At 47.1% G+C, this 18940-nt stretch overlaps 10 protein-coding genes across 10 annotated transcripts; 5 read left to right on the plus strand and 5 right to left on the minus strand.

Moving 5' to 3' along the window:
- Positions 1 to 323: 323 nt before the first annotated feature.
- On the plus strand, positions 324 to 2288 carry PGRI_094620 (uncharacterized protein; the record flags this gene model as incomplete). The annotated part of the gene is made up of 4 exons (XM_040797175.1): positions 324 to 430; positions 482 to 641; positions 768 to 898; positions 953 to 2288. The coding sequence occupies 4 exons, from the start codon at positions 324 to 326 to the stop codon at positions 2286 to 2288; spliced, it is 1734 nt and encodes a 577-aa protein (XP_040649986.1).
- Positions 2289 to 3169: 881 nt separating this feature from the next.
- On the plus strand, positions 3170 to 4090 carry PGRI_094630 (DUF3431 domain-containing protein; the record flags this gene model as incomplete). The annotated part of the gene is made up of 2 exons (XM_040797176.1): positions 3170 to 3552; positions 3610 to 4090. 2 exons carry the CDS (start codon positions 3170 to 3172, stop codon positions 4088 to 4090), a joined length of 864 nt encoding a protein of 287 aa, XP_040649987.1.
- Positions 4091 to 4420: 330 nt separating this feature from the next.
- Positions 4421 to 6080, minus strand: PGRI_094640 (F-box domain protein; the record flags this gene model as incomplete). The annotated part of the gene is made up of 2 exons (XM_040797177.1): positions 4421 to 5747; positions 5800 to 6080. 2 exons carry the CDS (start codon positions 6078 to 6080, stop codon positions 4421 to 4423), a joined length of 1608 nt encoding a protein of 535 aa, XP_040649988.1.
- A 2146-nt stretch (positions 6081 to 8226) lies between these two features.
- On the minus strand, positions 8227 to 9213 carry PGRI_094650 (uncharacterized protein; the record flags this gene model as incomplete). The annotated part of the gene is made up of 3 exons (XM_040797178.1): positions 8227 to 8334; positions 8382 to 8709; positions 8774 to 9213. The coding sequence occupies 3 exons, from the start codon at positions 9211 to 9213 to the stop codon at positions 8227 to 8229; spliced, it is 876 nt and encodes a 291-aa protein (XP_040649989.1).
- Positions 9214 to 10910: 1697 nt separating this feature from the next.
- On the plus strand, positions 10911 to 12579 carry PGRI_094660 (glycoside hydrolase family 32 protein; the record flags this gene model as incomplete). The annotated part of the gene is made up of 2 exons (XM_040797179.1): positions 10911 to 11294; positions 11353 to 12579. The coding sequence occupies 2 exons, from the start codon at positions 10911 to 10913 to the stop codon at positions 12577 to 12579; spliced, it is 1611 nt and encodes a 536-aa protein (XP_040649990.1).
- Positions 12580 to 12745: 166 nt separating this feature from the next.
- PGRI_094670 (N-acyl homoserine lactonase family protein) lies at positions 12746 to 13722 on the minus strand (the record flags this gene model as incomplete). Its single annotated transcript, XM_040797180.1, has 3 exons — positions 12746 to 13354; positions 13410 to 13557; positions 13604 to 13722. The coding sequence occupies 3 exons, from the start codon at positions 13720 to 13722 to the stop codon at positions 12746 to 12748; spliced, it is 876 nt and encodes a 291-aa protein (XP_040649991.1).
- A 912-nt stretch (positions 13723 to 14634) lies between these two features.
- Positions 14635 to 15221, plus strand: PGRI_094680 (YjbQ family protein; the record flags this gene model as incomplete). The annotated part of the gene is made up of 2 exons (XM_040797181.1): positions 14635 to 14910; positions 15063 to 15221. The coding sequence occupies 2 exons, from the start codon at positions 14635 to 14637 to the stop codon at positions 15219 to 15221; spliced, it is 435 nt and encodes a 144-aa protein (XP_040649992.1).
- A 307-nt stretch (positions 15222 to 15528) lies between these two features.
- On the minus strand, positions 15529 to 16318 carry PGRI_094690 (zinc-finger domain-containing protein; the record flags this gene model as incomplete). The annotated part of the gene is made up of 3 exons (XM_040797182.1): positions 15529 to 15657; positions 15721 to 15888; positions 15974 to 16318. 3 exons carry the CDS (start codon positions 16316 to 16318, stop codon positions 15529 to 15531), a joined length of 642 nt encoding a protein of 213 aa, XP_040649993.1.
- A 268-nt stretch (positions 16319 to 16586) lies between these two features.
- On the plus strand, positions 16587 to 17360 carry PGRI_094700 (uncharacterized protein; the record flags this gene model as incomplete). Its single annotated transcript, XM_040797183.1, has 3 exons — positions 16587 to 16655; positions 16709 to 17053; positions 17106 to 17360. 3 exons carry the CDS (start codon positions 16587 to 16589, stop codon positions 17358 to 17360), a joined length of 669 nt encoding a protein of 222 aa, XP_040649994.1.
- Positions 17361 to 17829: 469 nt separating this feature from the next.
- PGRI_094710 (putative dephospho-CoA kinase) lies at positions 17830 to 18642 on the minus strand (the record flags this gene model as incomplete). The annotated part of the gene is made up of 1 exon (XM_040797184.1): positions 17830 to 18642. The coding sequence occupies one exon, from the start codon at positions 18640 to 18642 to the stop codon at positions 17830 to 17832; it is 813 nt and encodes a 270-aa protein (XP_040649995.1).
- Between the last annotated feature and the right edge of the window lie 298 nt (positions 18643 to 18940).

Raw genomic sequence — 18940 nt, forward strand, 5'->3', positions numbered from 1 at the left:
TCCTATCGACTGAAACTCATTGTTTGATCCGAGTCCAAGGGCCTTGCGTCGCAGGATAGCCGAGGAACAAAGAATGTTCGTTTGAGATTCAGCCAAGTATTTATAGACTCTTTATTGACTTTGATGACTTTATTTCCATTGTGCAGATTTTAAGCAGTCAATACCTTTGTGAAGAAATAACTCACTCGAGTATTAAAGAGCCTCGATGTCCCGGCACCATCCTTATTCTTCATCACACTTCGCATCGACAATCACATTCTCAGTATTTACTACCATCAAACTCATTCAGACTAACACATTTTATTCAATTATTTACTGCAAATATGCCTGCCCATCACCATTGCAACGCTCATGCCGGTCTACCCCGGGTCTGGCTAGGTTGGGGTGAACTGGGTAACCGGAAGGCTCAACTCCAAGCTCGACAAGAAGAGTAAGTCACAAAGAACATCCCAATAAAGGACATATACTAACATTGTATTAGATACTTCGAGACCCATACCCCCGATTTCAAGCTGCGACACCCAGACAACCGCCAACGCGGTTGGGATGTGCACTTGGATGTTATTCGCAAGTCGACCCGTTGGATCGACTGGCGGATTCACAAGACTGGAGACAAGCAGAGACTTGTTCTTCCTGATTTGGTACGTCTTGAGCAGGTTGACAGCCTTCTTAATTTCTTTTATACTGGTGACTATTCCGTTGATGAAGCCGACTTGGATTGTTATTCTATCAGGCCCTGCCCTGGTGGCTGCGTGACTTGTCCTCAGATCTGTCAGCTCTTGCGCATTCACTTGTCGATGTTTCAAACTGCTCTCCTTCTTAGAATTACTGACCTCCAGGCTATTGCATTCCGCAGATTCCGTGATCTCATGGATACTGCTCCTGCTTTCGTTTTGCAGTATGCTGTTCATGCTGTGTATAGTAGAAAGCCTATCCCTGACGGGAGTAACAGTTATGAAATCACTGGGCTGAAATCCGTCACTGACTATCGCCCCGAACTGGTGCTTCCTGCAGTCCTTAGGTATTGTGGGTATTACCGTATGAATCCTCAGCAGATTACAAGACACGGGAAGAAGGTGAGAGTTTTTGGTGAGGCCGAGTTCGCTGAGCTATGCCAGAAGAGCCCCAAGTTTGGTTGTGACCTAGCCCTGGGAATTTGGCTGGATACTATTGATATCACAGTCCCGACTATTAAGTTCCCGGGCAACTCAGAGCCCATCAGGTCGATTCATCCCTATATGCAAATGTCACTACCGCCACAGGTGGCAGACCGCAAACGGTCAAACTACCAATATGTTACTTACTTGCAGCCTTTGCCCTTTAAGGATTTCAATGACCAGCGACCGTCTAACACACCTACATGGACCCCGTCCCCCTTCACTGGGTCTTTTGCTACCCCCCAGACCTCATCGCAACGAACACAGACACGCACCTCATTTACTCGGGGCAGCGAGGCTGCAGTTCAGCATACCCCAGACTTTCCCCAGTTTGCGCTTGAACAGACAGATGACTTTAGCTTCCTTGAGGATGGTCTAATTGATACTACTATGGATCATATTGCCGCGCAACTACCACAGGAATATTCCACAGGCCCAGATGACTTGAATAATATTGACTGGGCACACACGATGGATTGGAGTGGAGTGGATATTCCCGATATTGACTTCAGCGAGTTGATGAATGATGATTCTCTTGCCGAGCCAAGTGCGAATGCATTGGACGCATCGGACTTGACACAGGAAATAACAGTGGCCCAAGAGGACTTGGCTAATGAGGACTTCACTCGGCTTTTGAACGACGATACTTTAGATCTGCAGTTTATCGAGTCGTCCTGCCTAGACCCGCCCATGGATATCGACATGGAATTGGATCCACCAGAACTGAACTCTTTCGATATGACATGTCTACCTGATATCGACTTTTCTGCACTCACTTCACAGGAGTTTATTGATCCTGCAGTCTTGACTCAACCCCAGTACATGGACTCGGTCTTCCCTGGAATGGATACATGTTTCAATGTGCCCCAGGAGATTAATTTTCTTCCAGAGCAATTTAACTCACAGTTGAATACATACTCTACCGCTTCCAAGCTCCGGAACCATCAGCCAGTCCAGATAGCGGCCCCTTCTACACAATCCCTAGTTGAGCGACAGGCAATCCGGTCTGCAGCTGTTTCTGCACAAACTAAATCTCGTGCATCGATCCCGTGTCCTCGTCGAGAATCTACTCAAACCCGATACAATTTGAGGACTCGCCCGAGTGTGATTGATTTGAATGAGGAGCTCTAAATGTATCAACTCAGGTGAGTCTACTAACACTGCTATTGAGCAGTATTCATTCTTTTGTTTTTTTTTTTCTTTTGTTTGTATTATATTTAGAATGCGTGCTTTACAATGAAATTATCCCAAAATCAAGAGCATTTAATATAGTAGATGACAGATATAAAAATGAATACCACATTTCATGTTGACCCTTCGGGGGGATTTTGGCAGGACCCACCTAGATCTGTGCTATGATCTATATTACCTATTCCAGACTAGTCCTATTGTAATACCAATACTCAAATAGACTGATGGAAGAAGATAAGCTAATTTAGGGCTAAAAGTGGTATGTATTTAATTTTATTGAGTTGTATGGATTTGATAAAATACATTAATTACGTAGATCTGTCATAAAAAGTGGATCCAACGGAGGATATAAGCCGTTGGATTCATCGTGTTAGGTACATATTAATGATGATATGTATACAACATGGTAATTCAAGTTGTTTTCAGTCTTTGAAGAGATAATTCAATGATAGTATCAAGTGATATATACTACCATCCATGTAGCATGAATTATATGGAGTACATGGAGTACAGGAACTATCGGCGGGATGTCCGTTTTCAGTGTCTCAGCCCTGGAGATATTCTTTAAATAGCTGTGGATACAATGGATACCGTGGAAGAAACCGGATTTACTGTACCTATGGAGTAGTTCTTTCCATTCGTACCTTTGTAAGATTCAACTTTCCAGGGCTTATGTTGATATTTCTATGTAACCACGGAAATACGCTAAGTCCTCTACGTCAGAGTGCCTACCTTATGATATCCATCTTAAACATCTACATTCTTGTCAATTGTCTCCATTACTTGTACTTTTTTTTCTTGTCTATAAATACAAAAATGCAATGAGGTGGTTCTACTCCCCACTTCGGGATTGCGCGTCCCCCCGCGATGCTGTCTCACCACGGTCGCGGGTCTTCGTCTACCTCGGTCTAGCAGTCACATTACTACTTCTATCATATCAGCTGATTCTCGATCGAGCCCCGAGTTTAGGTACAAGCTGGACAGCAATTCAGGGTATCGTTGTGGGCGATGATCGCTTCGTTCCGGATCTTGTCCCCGCCGACAAGGAACTGGTTCTGGCAGCTATGATGGCTAGCAATATGTCCTGGGTCGAAGAACATTTGCCAGAATGGCGGGCGAATATCTATCGTGCTGATGCGAAACACGGAGACATTGGTTTGACGGTACCCGTAAATAAGGGCAATGAGGCTATGGTATATCTGACGTACGTATTGGTTGGACTCTTTCGATCCAATGTTATACTAATTGCTCTCTTCACTAGCTACATTATTGATCGCTACTGGTCCCTTCCGGAAGTATCCGTCTTCCTCCACAGTGGTCGCTACCAATGGCATGTCGATAACCCGCTTTATGACTCCGTCATCTCTGTCTCCCATCTCAATCTCGACTTTGTCCAAGAGGCCGGTTACGTGAATATGCGTTGCGCCTGGAGCGTCGGATGTCCCACCGAACTCGAGCCCGCTCGGTATCTCCGTGAGAGACCCGAAGATCTTGGACATCCTACCGCGGTCGAGTATCCCGATCGGTTCATGGAGATCTTCCCGCGCACGGAGGTTCCGGAGGTTGTCGGTACACCGTGTTGTAGCCAGTTTGCATTATCCAAGACAAAAATTCATGAGCAGAGTCTTGAACATTATGTTCGTTTGCAGCGGTGGTTGATGGATACTGATTTGGAGGCCGGCATCAGTGGCCGGATTCTGGAGTATTCATGGCATAGTGGGTCTCTCGTCACTGATCTCTAGATCTCTTGCTAACATTGACAGTGATCTTCGGAAAACCGGCTCAGTATTGTATTGACCAACGCGAGTGTTATTGCCGGACATACGGTTATTGTAATATGACCGATAGTGATATTCAGAAACAGTGGGTATGGCGCGGTTTACAGCTGCCAAAAGGATGGCCAGAACAGAGCGAAACGAATTAGCCAATGTATATCGTCCGATTGAATGAACTGAACATTCTTTAACCTATGTACTCATCATTTCATGAGGCGCATTCCTCTTAGACGCCTTTTTTTACCTCGAGCAAATTGTCCCTGTCTCAAGATCATTCCAGTGGAATTCATAAGACCCTCATCGCCATAAATCCTGTTTACTCAACCGATTGTGGTGTCCCTGACTACTCCTGGGTCGCTCTTCATCGGCCGGAACAGCTAGGAACCCACCAAAGCCGTTCCCGACGAGAACACTCTTGCGTGCATCACCGCCCCAGGACCGGTTCAGCTGAGCCTCGTGGAAACTTACGGGGCGCGTACTGGAGTCGCGGCGTCCGGGCACCGGGCTAGGGTCGTATGGTGTGAAATTCCACTCAAACTCATCCAAACCCTTGCTGTACACATTCAAAGGCTGCGAAAGACCCCCTCGCATCTGCGGGCCATTTTCACCACCGCCAAAGAGTCGTGGTGGGGGCATAAGTAACAATGTGTCGGGGAATGAAGAATCGCGGACATATAAATCTCGGAGGGCAGGTAAGGTTCGGGACATCAAGGACGAGATAAGATAGGTATAGTATGAGGATACCACTGGTGGCATTCCATGATTATCAATTTGTGATGTGAGTTCATAGTGCAGGAGATGTAGCGACTTCGATGCCATAGGAGGAATCTGCTCCATGGGAAATGAGCGAGAGACCTCCTGGATGATAGAGAGGCTCTGAAGCCGCCGGGCGGCGGAAAGAATATAATGTAGTTCCGATGGAGCAATGCCAGTAGAAGATAAGATCAAAGACTCCAAATTGGCTCGGTTCGCTGGGACGGACAGGAATGTGGCAAGCCCGCTTGCCGTAACATTGGGGGTATCGCGAAGTGTAAGAGACTGAACTGACGGGAAGGGCGGAAGAGGGACGTTCACTGCAAATGCAGAATCGTCAAGCCAATCGAGATCTTCAAGCGTGAGCTCACGAAGATGGGGGAATGAACCTAGTCCGCCGCGCAGTGTAGTAGCCTCCATTTGGACTCCCGATAGCTCGAGCACCTCCAAATTCATCCATAATTGAGATCCGGGCAGACGCGAAAAACTGCCCTCGGCACCGCGACGATAAGCCATCCGACGCAACTCGGGGCATCGGGCCATCAACTCCTGTTTCAGTGCTAGACATGATGCCTCGTCGCTGTACAAACCCACCGGCAAATCAACAAAGCGAAGATTAGGAAGGACGGAGATAGTCCGGGCCACGTTGGCTTTGTTGGCCTCGCGGGTCATATATGGCATTCGGAGCGACAATACCAGATTTCCTAACCCCTGTGACTCTCGCACTGTTCGCATAAACATTTCCAGACGCACTTGCGGGGCATCGATGGGGTCGCCATTGCGATCAAAGAACGAGCGACGTTTTCGCTTTGCGGCTAATTCGATCTCGAGTTCGCAGTAATGGACGGGGTCAATTCGGACGTTTGTATAGCTATTAATAGATTGTCAGTCTCACAGCCGTCAAAAAGGTCGGGGGATCTTACAGAAGCGCCCGCGCATCCAAAAACCACCGCTTACTCACGAGTGAGCAGTGCGCCAGGTCGCGCATGTCACATAACATACAGCCATCGCTTGCAGATTCTTCTGAGGTACCATATGTATTATCGACGGTGTGAGGACAAACAAAGGAGAAAATGCGCGCCAATACTGGCCGAGGTAGGTGTTTGGTATAATCTCGGGCGGGCACGTAAACGTTCCGGGGGGATGGCGGGTCAACCGTTCCACTTCGCCTTGAGCTTCGCCTCAACTTGGTAAAAAGGCCCATTCTGTTCGATGTGGAATGAAAATGGTAAAGAGGGGGGAGAGAGAGAGAGATAGGGACAAAGCGCGTTAATGCAGGGTTCCCATAGCCCCCCCGCCTTCAGCTCTCAGCCCCTAACATGAAACACCGGCGTTTCAGGCTAAGGGGGTTCATCTTTGTACGGAGTATATCCTGAACATCTTCAAATATTTGAAACGTGAAATGATTTTTCAGTCAAATATTATGGAGAAAGACGATTCCCAAGGTGACGTTCAAATAGAGAACGCACATGACATCACTTCATTTTTGAGAAAGAAAAATCTTGGACTTCGTGAATTTCTTAACTTGGAATTTTAGTGGAATTCATTGTTGACATCATTGTGGTTATATATAAAAGAAAAGAAAAAGCAAAGCATTCTCTTATATCCCCAACACATCATGGCTGAAATAGATCGCAACTTCATCGAACCTCTTCCCTGTCCAGCACACACCAACAGACCCACAGAGTCAACCCCCGAAGAACAATGGAAGCATCTTCCACCATATGAGGCACAATCTGAGGAAGAATTTGGTCCAATCAAGTGGCGTGGAAAGTGCTTCTGTGGAAGGATCACCTATGTCTTGAAGCGAGAGAAACCCCTTGATGCCAAATACTGCCATTGTCGTGTGTGCCAAGTTACTCACGCAGCTCCCTTTCAGTGGGCGGCTATCTTTCATAAACACGACATGGCATTCACTAGTGGCACGAAAGATTTGGTATTCTATTCTTCTACACATCAAAATCAGAAACATATGTTGCCTACCAAGGTTTCTTGTGGGAATTGCCGGACACCTATCATGGACGAAGGCCGGAATATGTGTTTGATCTTCCCTCAATTGATTGAAATCGAGGGATCCAATGAGGAGCAAAGAAAAAAGAGGGATATTTTCAAGCCAACGTATGTATATTTGCTATTATACCATGATTGAAAGCTAATGATCCTAGGTGTCACATCTTCTATAAGTCACGCACTCTAGAATTCAACGACGGTCTTCCCAAGTGGAGTGAAATGGACAATTCCAGTGATCAGATGGACAATGACGGTAATCAGATTGGAGGACAATGATTACAAAATACTTCAATGGAGCAGGAGGTATGAATCGTCATGGGACCAGAGAGGGAGCCAAATGGGTGTATAGAGGATCGATGTCGGGTGAATAGTATCACTAAGCCTTGCAAGACAATATTCTGTACATGTCTTTGAAAAAAAAAAATATGTACTCTAGCTTGGTGTTGAAAAAGATAACCTAAGGCTCCTAGGCACAGGGTAGCCCATTCGATTAAGTACACATTGTAGGCCCCCAAAAGACTTAAACTCGGTAGGGAGGGACTTGCCCTCGAATTAATGGAATTTGGTAAGTCAGAAGTTTTGGGGGTGCCTTATTAACAACTTTGCCCACAATTATCTTCCCATAGAAAGCAATCCAGAAGAGTCCCGGGGATAACTGCATCTTGGAGGTTCATTTCGCCTTTCAGCTTCTGACGGAATTCCGTTAACATTCCATCGAATAGCTCATGGCAAAAGCCCCTTTCTGTATCTTCAAATTCATCTAGGATACAAAATTGCCCTGTATTCACCAACGTATGTGTGAATTTGACCAAAACGAACCCCGAAAGGAAGAGCATAGATAGCTCCCAGTCAATTAAGCCGGTAACATTGCAGTCCTCATCGATGAGGACGTTCACTTCGTTAAGACCAGGCAGTATCAGAACCTCCTATTGTCACTATGGAAAAGTAAGCTAATAAGAATATTCGCAAATTCATCCTTAAGGCAACGTCCCCATTATTCATTTAAATAGCGCACCTGCACGTACTTGGTCCCTCCTCAACTTCTGGACATAGTAGGTTACTGTATAGCACAATTGATCTTAAGTTCCCATAACTATCCGTGACTATATTGCCATCGTCTAGGAGATATACACGGAAGGAGCGTAGGCGTAGAATCTCCATACAATTAGTTTCTCCCTTCCAAAGATCGGAACAAATTTTCTTTAATGCAACATCAACAGTCTCGCATCTCAAGGTACTTCCCAGCTCCAGGCATGTCCGCGGATTTCAGAAACAGCCACTCTCCAAAAATCCAGAACCGAACCCTCAACTTAGGCGAGGGATGCTCTAGTCGCTACCAATTAGGCCTGGCACATACCAGAGTGCACCGACACCGGGTCACTACTTGCACTGCCCCAGTCAGCAGCTCCAATCACCTTACCAGCTTCGGTACCGTCATCGGCTCGGATCTAACAAGGTATGAGTATTTCCTCCGCTTGCAAACGAATGAACTTACATAGTGCTGTGGTTCGACAAAGTGCCACCAATCATTACTCCGGAATGCATTATCTAGCGACTGACTCGCCGGGTCATTCCAGCCGGTATTGCGAGTATCGAAATGAGCATGCTTCGACCACGCTACATACACCTTGGGATGATCATTATTCCGCACACCGTTCGGCTCGTTAGCATTTCCAGCGTTGACCTCCTCGGTCGTTAAGGTGTTTTGGATATCGCCCCAGGCCAGTTTGTGGTATCCGCTATGCGCAGAGAGCAGGGCTCGCGATGGCGCCCACATGTTGCTTCCATCCCGAGAATGGATTATTATCACTCTCTCCCAGTCGCTGGAACAGATGTTAGTGGGATGGAGAAGCGTCATTTCACCGAGGAAAAGAAATAGTCACTTACTAGTCATGTCCAGTCTTGATCGCACCAAAATCTGCCCCGTCTTTCTCATAAAAGAGATTATATGCAACGCGCACCTCGGTCTCGCTACATCGCTTGTATGTATAATAAACAGGAAATTGAGGCCCCGGATTTCCGGCAGGAACGCCAGGCTGGCGGCAATTGCACCCAACATCAGGATACTCACACTGCGGTACACCCGGTGTCTTGTGGGCATCATCGTAGATGTCCGCCGTGTCCGGTGAGCCGCCATATGCCCATGTTGGATAACAAGGTGGCTGATTCAGGGCTTGCCCAAAGAACCACATGGGCGCGTAGCGGTCTGCTAACTCTAGGCCGCCTACCTCGAGGAGTGAACCCATCTCATCATCTGTTATTTGCGAGACAGCTATCACATGTCTAGCAGCCAAAACAGCCAAGGTAGCTCCTATCTTGAAGTGCATAGTTGGACTTGATCAAATGCTATGGGGTTGCGACTGTAATGTTCGAACTATTGCCGATATATCTTATATACAAATTTGGGGATAGTATAGCCGGGAATATCACAAGACCATTGAGGGGACATGATTCCTAATGGGGTGATGAGCTGCTGAGAGTCACATCGTGGCATGCGGGTCTGCATTAGCCCCGGAGATGTCCCGTGTGCTGTACATAACATTAGTCGCCAAGCTGCGTAGAAACCATGTTAGTTACTTTATCTGGGGACCAGTGGTGAGATTATATGGCACGTTGTAACAATGTATGCATTAGATCAGTATCTACCACATTACTAGCTTTGGCGAAATCTGTGTTAGAAAGACCATGGATTTCATTGCTGACAGGGTTAGCATGTACGTACGCATCAGAAAGCAGAGAGAAAAGCTGGAAATCCCATCTGACTCCTTAGCTCGAATGTGCCTTCGCCATGAACCTCACTTCATGGCTTTCTCATTCTTCGGTGCTTTCAGTCCTTGCCGCTTTTTGCTCAGCAGCATTTATGCCCAGGTGAACCCGTGGACCTGTGGACACCCCGAGAGTATTACATAATCACACTTGCTGCCCAGGTGACCTCGGGACGACCTCGAATCACCTGATCATTATATAAGCTAAAGTCTCCCTGAGGTCCAGGCGCCACCTGCACGTAAGCCCTATCTAAATGCAGTTGTTTACCACAACTCTTGACCCTTGTCCCCTCAAAGGCTGGCATTATCTATTTAGCGGTCGATTCTAGTTATTTCGTCTCTGGAAGGAAAATTGATAGTCTTTTACTATACCACTATTCAACACGAGTCTCGCATCCACGATACCGTCTGGAAATAGTTGTGTGTAATACCCAACCCTTAACTTTCGGTTCTACAATGTCTAGGAATATCTCAGAAACCCACAATCGGATCATTTGTAAATTCGCTTCATTATCTTATTCTGATTTAATTTTGTTTGAATAAGAATGGATTATCGCTCTTAGTACCTTGCTCCTAGGAATACGACTTCAAATCTAGCCATCTAGACATCTGTAAAAATATTCTAGACATATCAATCATGTCTACTAGGTGATTTAGCTGGCTATATTAGACATCTCATTTACCTAACATATTTAGCAATTATAAAATACCCCATCCTAGCTATTGTCTGATAGGACTACCCAGGAGCCCTCAGACCCCTCGTGCCACTATAATGAGTTTAGTGAGATCAAAGTAGATACCAGGAACTCACGTGCTGGTACTCATTCGCGAGAATTGTGACTGCTAATGCTATGAGTCAAACCCAGGATTGAACGTCCAAATTTGTCCACGATGTCTAAACTACAACATTTGAACACACCACAGTTGCACCATCATGATAAACCCGGAAATGGTGTTCGCCGAGGGTGCGGACCACTGCGGCCCGAAGAAGATGAAGAATGTCTTGAGGTCCGAGATTACTACCGAGTTTCAGCGACTTAACTCCGGATGTGCCGATTATTTAGTACTTACATACGGAGTAGTTCTCACAAGAATGTGGGGTGAGAGTTTGTATTTCCCCGAAGTATTGCAGAGTGGAAACCCCATGGGGGGATTGCCAAGATATATGAAATGTGGGATGGAGGGGTTCCCCAGATATAAATTTGGAATGGCTGGACTTGAATAAGTCTTTGCAAGAGCTTCGCAGTTTCAATTCCAAGATGAAAATTTCCCTCACGGCTCTGGGTCTTCTGGGGACGGCATCCGGCCTGAACTATGCCGAACCATACCGTCCTCAATACCATTTCTCCCCTGCCGAACACTGGATGAACGATCCTAGCGGACTGTTATATCATAATGGCATCTACCACCTCTTCTTTCAATATAACCCGGGTGGCATTGAATGGGGAAATATGTCGTGGGGTCATGCAACAAGCAAAGATCTGACCCATTGGGATGAACGCCCTGTTGCTTTACTTGCTCGCGGATATCCCGATACTATCACCGAGATGTATTTCACGGGAAGCGCCGTAGCAGATGTGAACAACACGAGTGGCTTTGGAGTTGACGGAAAGATTCCTTTAGTCGCCATGTATACTTCTATGGTACATATGACCATTCCACTTGATCACCTATAAAGACTGACAACATTATTTTATAAAGTATCCCGTCTCACAAGAACTGCCAAGCGGAAAACATGTTCGCGCAGAGCAGCAGTCTCAGTCAATCGCCTACAGCCTCGACGATGGCGAGACCTGGATAACATACGACGCCGAGAACCCCGTCATTCAAGACCCGCCCTCTCCTTATGAAGCAGAATTCCAAAACTTCAGGGATCCCTTCGTGTTCTGGCATGATGAAACACAGAAATGGATCTCCGTCACAGTTTTGGCATCAGTCCACAAAGTAGCCATATGGAGTTCTGACAACCTTAAAGAGTGGTCTTTCGTCAGCGAATTCGGACCCTACAATGCCGTCGGTGGCGTGTGGGAGTGCCCTAATATGTTCCAAATGCCCGTTAAAGGACACCCATCAGCCAAGAAATGGGTAATGGTTTTGGGACTCAATCCTGGTGGCCCACCTGGCACAGTCGGATCAGGCACGCAATACTTCATTGGCGACTTCAACGGAACAACTTTCACGGCTGATCCCAGTAATGTCTATCCCGAAAATGAATCTGCCAACTGGATGGACTGGGGTCCAGACTTCTATGCTGCCGCTAGTTATAACGGACTTCCTGATGGAGATGTGGTCCAGATCGGGTGGATGAGTAATTGGCAGTATGGTGCGGTTGTCCCGACAAGCCCTTGGCGAAGCGCCATGTCTGTTCCCCGTCAGTTGTCGTTGAAGATGGTGGATGAAAAAGTGACCCTCCTTCAACAACCGCACCAGAGCTGGAGGAGTGTTGTCAATAACCAGACCTTGAAACATTCCTGGAAATCTGTACCGAAAGGATCAACCAAGCTTGACTCCCCAGGCAAAGCATTCAAGATCGACTTGAGCTTTTCTGATCATGACTCCGACCAGACTCTGGCATCTACATTTGCGATATCTGTCCATGCTAGCTCTGACTTCAAGCAAGAGACACTCATTGGGTACAACTTTACCAGCAAAGAGATCTTCGTGGATCGGCGGAATTCAGGAGATGTATCTTTTGATAAGACTTTTGCAAGCTTGTATCACGCACCACTGTCAGCGAGTGCGGATAAACATATCAACCTGCAGATCTTCGTGGATTGGTCTAGCGTTGAGGTCTTGGGGGGTCAGGGAGAGGTCTCGTTGACGGCTCAGGTATTCCCCGAGGGAAGTGCAGCTGAAGCACGACTTCTCTCGGATGGAGTGACTCAGGATGTTAGACTTGGGATAATTGGGATGGGTTCAGCGCACTAGAATAGCAAGGGAGTCTGATCCTGTATAAACCCAATGAATGACTTATATTTCCGCTTTTGTAACGGCCCGGTCAAACTAAGGTTATAAGCTGGCACTCAACAAGAACTGCTCGGAAAGGGAAGTTGTCTTCATTTGATTAAGTGACAGATGCTTAAAGTGTAGACCTTCACTCATAGTACGACTTCGCGTTCATCAGCTTGTAGGCAACCTCTCTGTCATGACCGAAAATCAACGTCGCATTGTACAGTCTTTGGAGTCTGCGAATCATGTTGAGACTGCGATACCATGCATTGTGATCTCTCGCTAATCCTCCGTGAGGATGGCCCAGGTTATAATTCTCTGCAACGTGGAACTGGTCCGAGGTCCAAATAAATGGTCCATCATTTGCAAGATTGACTTGCATAATGCAGAGTCCAGGTGTATGGCCAGGTGAGTGGTGGAGTGTTATGCCTTGGAACAGGTCAAGTTGGGACTCATTGAAGGTGTTCCATTTCAACTCTTCGAGCAGCATATAGTGTCCCAGGTAGACGCCCAAGTCTGCTCCGGTTGCCACTGCCCAGCAAGCGTGTTTGAATTCTTCTTCGTGGACATAGATTGGGACATCTGTGTTCGCAAAGTGCTCAAGGCCTCCGGCATGATCAAGGTGCAGGTGACCAATAATGACCGCTTTCACATCTTTGATATCATTCCCAGTGGCTTTGATAGCATTTGGGAGCTTATGGTTTTCGGAGTATTCTGTTCGCGGAAAGAGATCCGTGACTGGCGCTGGCCATTTCTGTATTATGGTTAGTTATATGTCAGACTAAACATTGTCATAGGATCTAACAAACCACGTCTAGATCCTCGGCACAGCCTGTCTCGTAAAGAATGAGACCAACTCCCGGATACTCAATCAAAGCTGACAGGAGCACTAAATCTCGACGTTTGTTCTCTGGATTGAGATTGCTCAGGGAGCTTGCATTGCCACCTCGGAAGATCCTATGCAAGGTTAATAACAAGCTGAGGAATTAAGCGAATAACGGACCATGATTCATCTGCTTGGAGAGTGCCCAAGTTTAAAATGTGCATCTTTGTCCCAGCAGGACATTTGAATGCTGGGACTGCTGCAGATACCAGCAGGGAGGCAGGATCTGAGGAACTCATATCTGAAGAATATGCAAAGAGGTAAAAGTTGAAAAAGCAATGAGATAAACCCCGGAGTAGAATCCCGGCTTCCCCGCATTGACGGGAAACAAGGCCGATGGGTTATACCTACATATGTACTCCGTAGGTATGTAGATATGACAGAAGTACTTAAAGAGGGGGATTTTCCCTGGACTTTTGGTCTTTTTCACACGTTTTAAGAATATGGAGGATAGCTCTTTCAAGCCACTGGCTTATATGTTTGAAAATATCATTGGTATACCTATAAAAATGATTATATACCCCATGTCTCTAATATCCTAACATCTATAACTTTTTATATTTTGAAGTATAAGGTTATACCCGAACACCCGCGACAGGGGTATATGTACTCTTTGGACATAAAGTGCGTGGAAAGAAAAGAATGTACTTTCATTTGTTTATACTTGGGGGGGTTGAAAATGCTACCTAGCTTGAGACCTTGATCCTGTGCCGGTGCCTGCAGAATTTAAGCTGTTAATTTGAGGTTTTGATATTTTCTTTTACTCTTTGTCTCTTTCTTTTCTTTTCCTTTCTTTCATATTTAAAGAATTGCTGTCATTTGCGCAGATCTACTATTGACAAGTTCCCCCTATAGTGCACGAAGGAGCTAAATATTGGACCATCTTATTTACTTAGGTCTAAGTAGTCCTGCCCAATATATACACCCAATGTATACATTTAATACATTTAGTATGTTGTACATTTAATAGATTAATGTACTATGTAGAGAGCCCTAGAGTAATCCCGCAATGACATCAGAGAACCCCAACATTTCTTCCCCTCCAGATTTCCTTAGACATATTCTCACCACCCCCCCACAAACACCCACCCTAACACCCCCCACCAACAACCCCCCCACCCCCCCCCCCCCCCATTCAAATACACCATACCATGTCTTGGTCCCAGAAAACCTTTACTCTCCCCTCTCGTAGCCGTGGCTCATACCTTATCACCGACCATGTCCTCCAAGAGGTCCCCGAGATCCGCGACTACAAAGTTGGCATGTTGAATCTGTTCGTGCAACACACCAGCTGTGCACTTTCGCTGAACGAGAACTGGGATGACGATGTTCGCGCGGATATGAGCGATGCGCTAGACCGTATTGCGCCTATGGATAAGAAGGGAAATCTGTATCGTCATTCAGCTGAGGGTGAGGATGATATGCCGGTATGTCTTTGAAGTGGGGGTTTTATGATTTTATGATTTGGAATTTGAGAGAGATCGCTATGCTTGCTTCAAGAGTCTAGAGTATAGCTCTAACTAGCTTGCGCGGTTCTTTTTAAATCTCTGTTCGAGACTAGACACTAATGTCCCAATAGGCTCACATTAAATCTGCGCTCATTGGCGCTTCGGTTAATATTCCTATCACGAACGGTCGCTTGGCAACAGGAACATGGCAAGGCATTTGGTACTTGGAGTTCCGGACGAGTCGTCACAGTCGCAAGGTTGTCGCGACCATCCAGGGACAGAAGGCTTGACTGGATAGGACTGCGTGCGGGCAATTGTGATGTATCTACGGAGTAGAATGCCCCGGCTACGAATGATGCAAGATACCAAAATTGGGATTGGGTTGGCGAGAGAGTCGACATATGACCCAATTTATATGATCTCATCATATGCAGGTAGTCGAAGTAGTACACATATTTTGAGGACAATACCATCACATACGATAACACGATCGAAGGGCAGTCCATTCATCGATATTCTGTACACGGCCTCTGGCCCAAAACCAATTGAAAAACGCAAATTGTGCAACGCCGATAAAGGAAATCTCATGCTAGCCGTCTATCGCTGCTCCAGGCTACCCTCTGTCACACGCTGGGACTCGTTAACCTCGGCGGCATCACCGGTGGGCTCGAGGGGGTAGCTACTGGCAGGCAGGGACTTCAAGTAAGCGCGGTGCTGTTCATGGGCCTAGGGAGATGTTAGTAAAGATCGAATCGAAGCCAGGAAGATAGCATATAGGAATGGACGTACAAAGGGAACACCGCAGTATCCGCAGGGAACGATTTCGGGCTTGTCGGTGTTGATGAAGACCTTGGGGTGGCCAAGGGGACCACCGCCACCATCACAGCTGACAACCCGGGACTTTGTCCAACGGACGGGCTGTCTGTGAATGAGCTCGATAGCGGCATATGGTTGGGGCTACAGGCTAAGTTAGTTTTGGAACTTGATATATGCATTGCCAACAGCAATTGCAAAAGCATTGCTATTTTCAATTGATTCGTACCTGGGTCTCCATAATTGTCTGCTCAAAGCGAGGTCCAACCATGGCTTTCTCGCGTGGCTGCTGGCTGGCGGCCCAGGTGGTAGCGCGGTTCGGGGCCTGCATGCTCCGGATGCGCTCGCCAACCTCGGGAGTCTCCTGGAGAGTGCTGTCGTGACGTTGACGTCCAAACTCTTCGGTGGGCTGGGCATTGGTTGCAGAGACATTCGCCGTGGGCTTCCGCGGGGTCGGGTCGTTGACCGGGATAGGGTTCTCGCTCAGACGGGGCACGGTCGAGGAGTATGCGCGGACAACAAAGCGCGGGCGGACCGACGCAGAGGTCACAAGTCTGCGGCCACAGGACATCATACTGGGCAAATTTCCCCGGGGTGGTTGGTTATAATGGAGGACACAAAGAGCGTTGGCAAGGGACCAGGTGCAAGTCGGCACTGAATAATCCGTGAGGTGTGGTTTGGTGGATGCTGACCGCTTGCCGTTTCTAGGTAGCTCCACCCTACACTTGGGATTTTCTGCCACATCATTTTATTTTGCGCCTCGCAAGTAAAGTAGTTTGACATCTTTCTCTTGTTTTTGAATTGGATTTTCTATCCGTTGAATTTTTACCTTTCAACCCATCATGGCTGGCTCTTCCTCCCCGGCTGGAAAGCCTGAGAAGACCATGTCGTCAAATCTATTGACCATGAAGGTATGACTGACAGTTGACTGATTGACAGCCATGCAATTAACAATATATCCTAGTTTATGCGACGTGCTGCGGCTGCGAAAGAAACTCAAAGCCCATCTTCTGATTCCGGCCCCAACAATTCCAAGCGCCCCCGTCTCTCTACCGAGGCTGAGAGCCCTCGCACCTCAGATATGGATGCGATCGCGGCTGCGCTTGCTGCTGAGGAAGAAAAGCGACAGCAAGCTGTCGCACGAGCAGCTGCAGAGGCAGGTGAGACACAATGGGTCTTGGATGTCCCTTCTACACCCCAGGTCGCTCAGCAGCCTATGGTCTTGGCGGCGGACTCGTTGGATGCAGATGACGATACCTACTCCGGTGGACGGCGGGCGTATGGCAATTTCAAGCGCAAAGAGCGCAAGGTCGGCATTTTCTTCTATCAGTCTTGGCGTTTTATACTCATATCTCTCTTAGCCACAAACTACACCAAGCAAGGATGGTGAGGATGGTGAAGATGAGGATGATTACGATGAGATAATCAACCCATCGAATCCACAAGAGGTCGAGAAAATGATGGAAAAGGCCAGACTCAAGGCAGAAGCCAAAGCCAGAGGAACCTCTCGACAAAAGCTCTCTGAACTCACTAGTATCTCTGGGTCCGGCCGGGGGTCTTTGTTGGGAGCCCCGTCCTCTGACAAGAAGAAGAAGAAGAAGCGCAAGAGCTACTAAACGGATGATCTTCGATGCATCCTCAAAAATGTTTTGATTGGCGTTTTAGCATAACATGTATGGCGTCTTGGGGTTCAATCAATTCTTTCTCGATATGTTCCAAGGTTAAATACTTGGATTACTATGGTTCTTGACCAAGTTACTTCTTTGTTCATCTGTCACTGTGGAAGGTACAAGGGTGTATTAAGAAGGTGCGTAGGATACTGTTGGACAATCTCTATCTCCCATGGCCTCTTCCCCTAACAGAGTCTTGCAACTCGACTATCCTGAAACAAGATTCTATTGCCTTGAGGGCTTGCGATGGTGCAACTCTTAGGAAATCCCATACAACAATAATCTGTACATTGTATATACTAAGTCTAAGCAGACTCTGCCCTAATAAAAGCGTAAAGCCGCGGCAAACGGCTCTACATAGAAGATACATAAGGAGCGACGAGCTCTTCTCTCAAAAAAGCAAATATGAAAAACCTCAAAGCTTCGCCTTCTCCTCTTGCTTCTTCTTTTCCCATCCCTTCTGCGTCGCGAAATTTACCATCAAATTCCAAGCAGCAACCCCAACCCCAACCGGTGGCGCAATCAACAATGTCCACGCCCACCACCTCGGACTCGACGCCGCAATACTAGTCATAGCCTCCTTAACAGCAACCTCTAGCTGCGCTTTATCAGCATCATTCCAAACCACCACCCCGCGTCCAGTCTTCGTCCCCCTGAACTCCGCCTGCGTCGCTTTCATTCGTACATCCCCCTGACTCCGGACCCGGTTCTCCGCATCCTCGGCTGTAAGATGCGCATCGCGGGCTCGCAATCGCGCCATTTGGATTTCAGGATCGTGAACCCCAACCACAATCACCGTTCCACAGATGAGATCCATGCCACTCTCAAACAGGAGTGGTACATCTAGTACAACTGCCCATTGACCTCGCAGGTAGTGGTAGATTAGGGCTTTGTAGACTTCCCACCGGACGGCGGGGTGGACGATACCGTTGAGGACTTGTCGGTCGCGTTTGCGCTCTTCCGTGCTGCCAAAGACACGTCGCCCTAGCGCGGGTCGGTTCAGTGGCTTTCCATTTGAATTTGTGGGCGCATCTTCCAGTAGTAAGTCTGGTGTGGTGGGGCCGAAGTAGTTGACGATTGCTTTGTAGCCTGCGGTGCCGGGTTCAACTACTTTACGGGCGAGGAGATCGGCATCGATTATCGGGAGGGAGTAGGGTGGTGTAGATAGGATGGATGAGACAGTTGACTTGCCTGTCGCTATTGACCCGGTAAGACCGATGATCAACATTTTGGCTTAGAGAAGAGTTGTAAAAAGGTCGAAGTTATGAATGCGGGGAGATTACCCTCGGCTCCGCATCGGGAATGCTTCAATGTACGTCACTTATGTTATACATCAAGCATCAAGCAGGTACAGATATTTTTTTTTCAAATTTGGATTCGTAGATTTGCTGAATTAATTTGTTATATACTCGAATTATATCAAATTTTTGACTTTTACAGTCTCAGTTACGGATATCCTCGGCACTTATACCAAGGTACATCCTAAAGCACTGAAATCCCACGCAGAGTGCGTAAGCTAGAAAAAG

The sequence above is a fragment of the Penicillium griseofulvum genome (genome assembly GCF_001561935.1).
Source record: "Penicillium griseofulvum strain PG3 chromosome Unknown contig_15, whole genome shotgun sequence".
In the NCBI taxonomy this organism is placed as follows: domain Eukaryota; kingdom Fungi; phylum Ascomycota; class Eurotiomycetes; order Eurotiales; family Aspergillaceae; genus Penicillium; species Penicillium griseofulvum.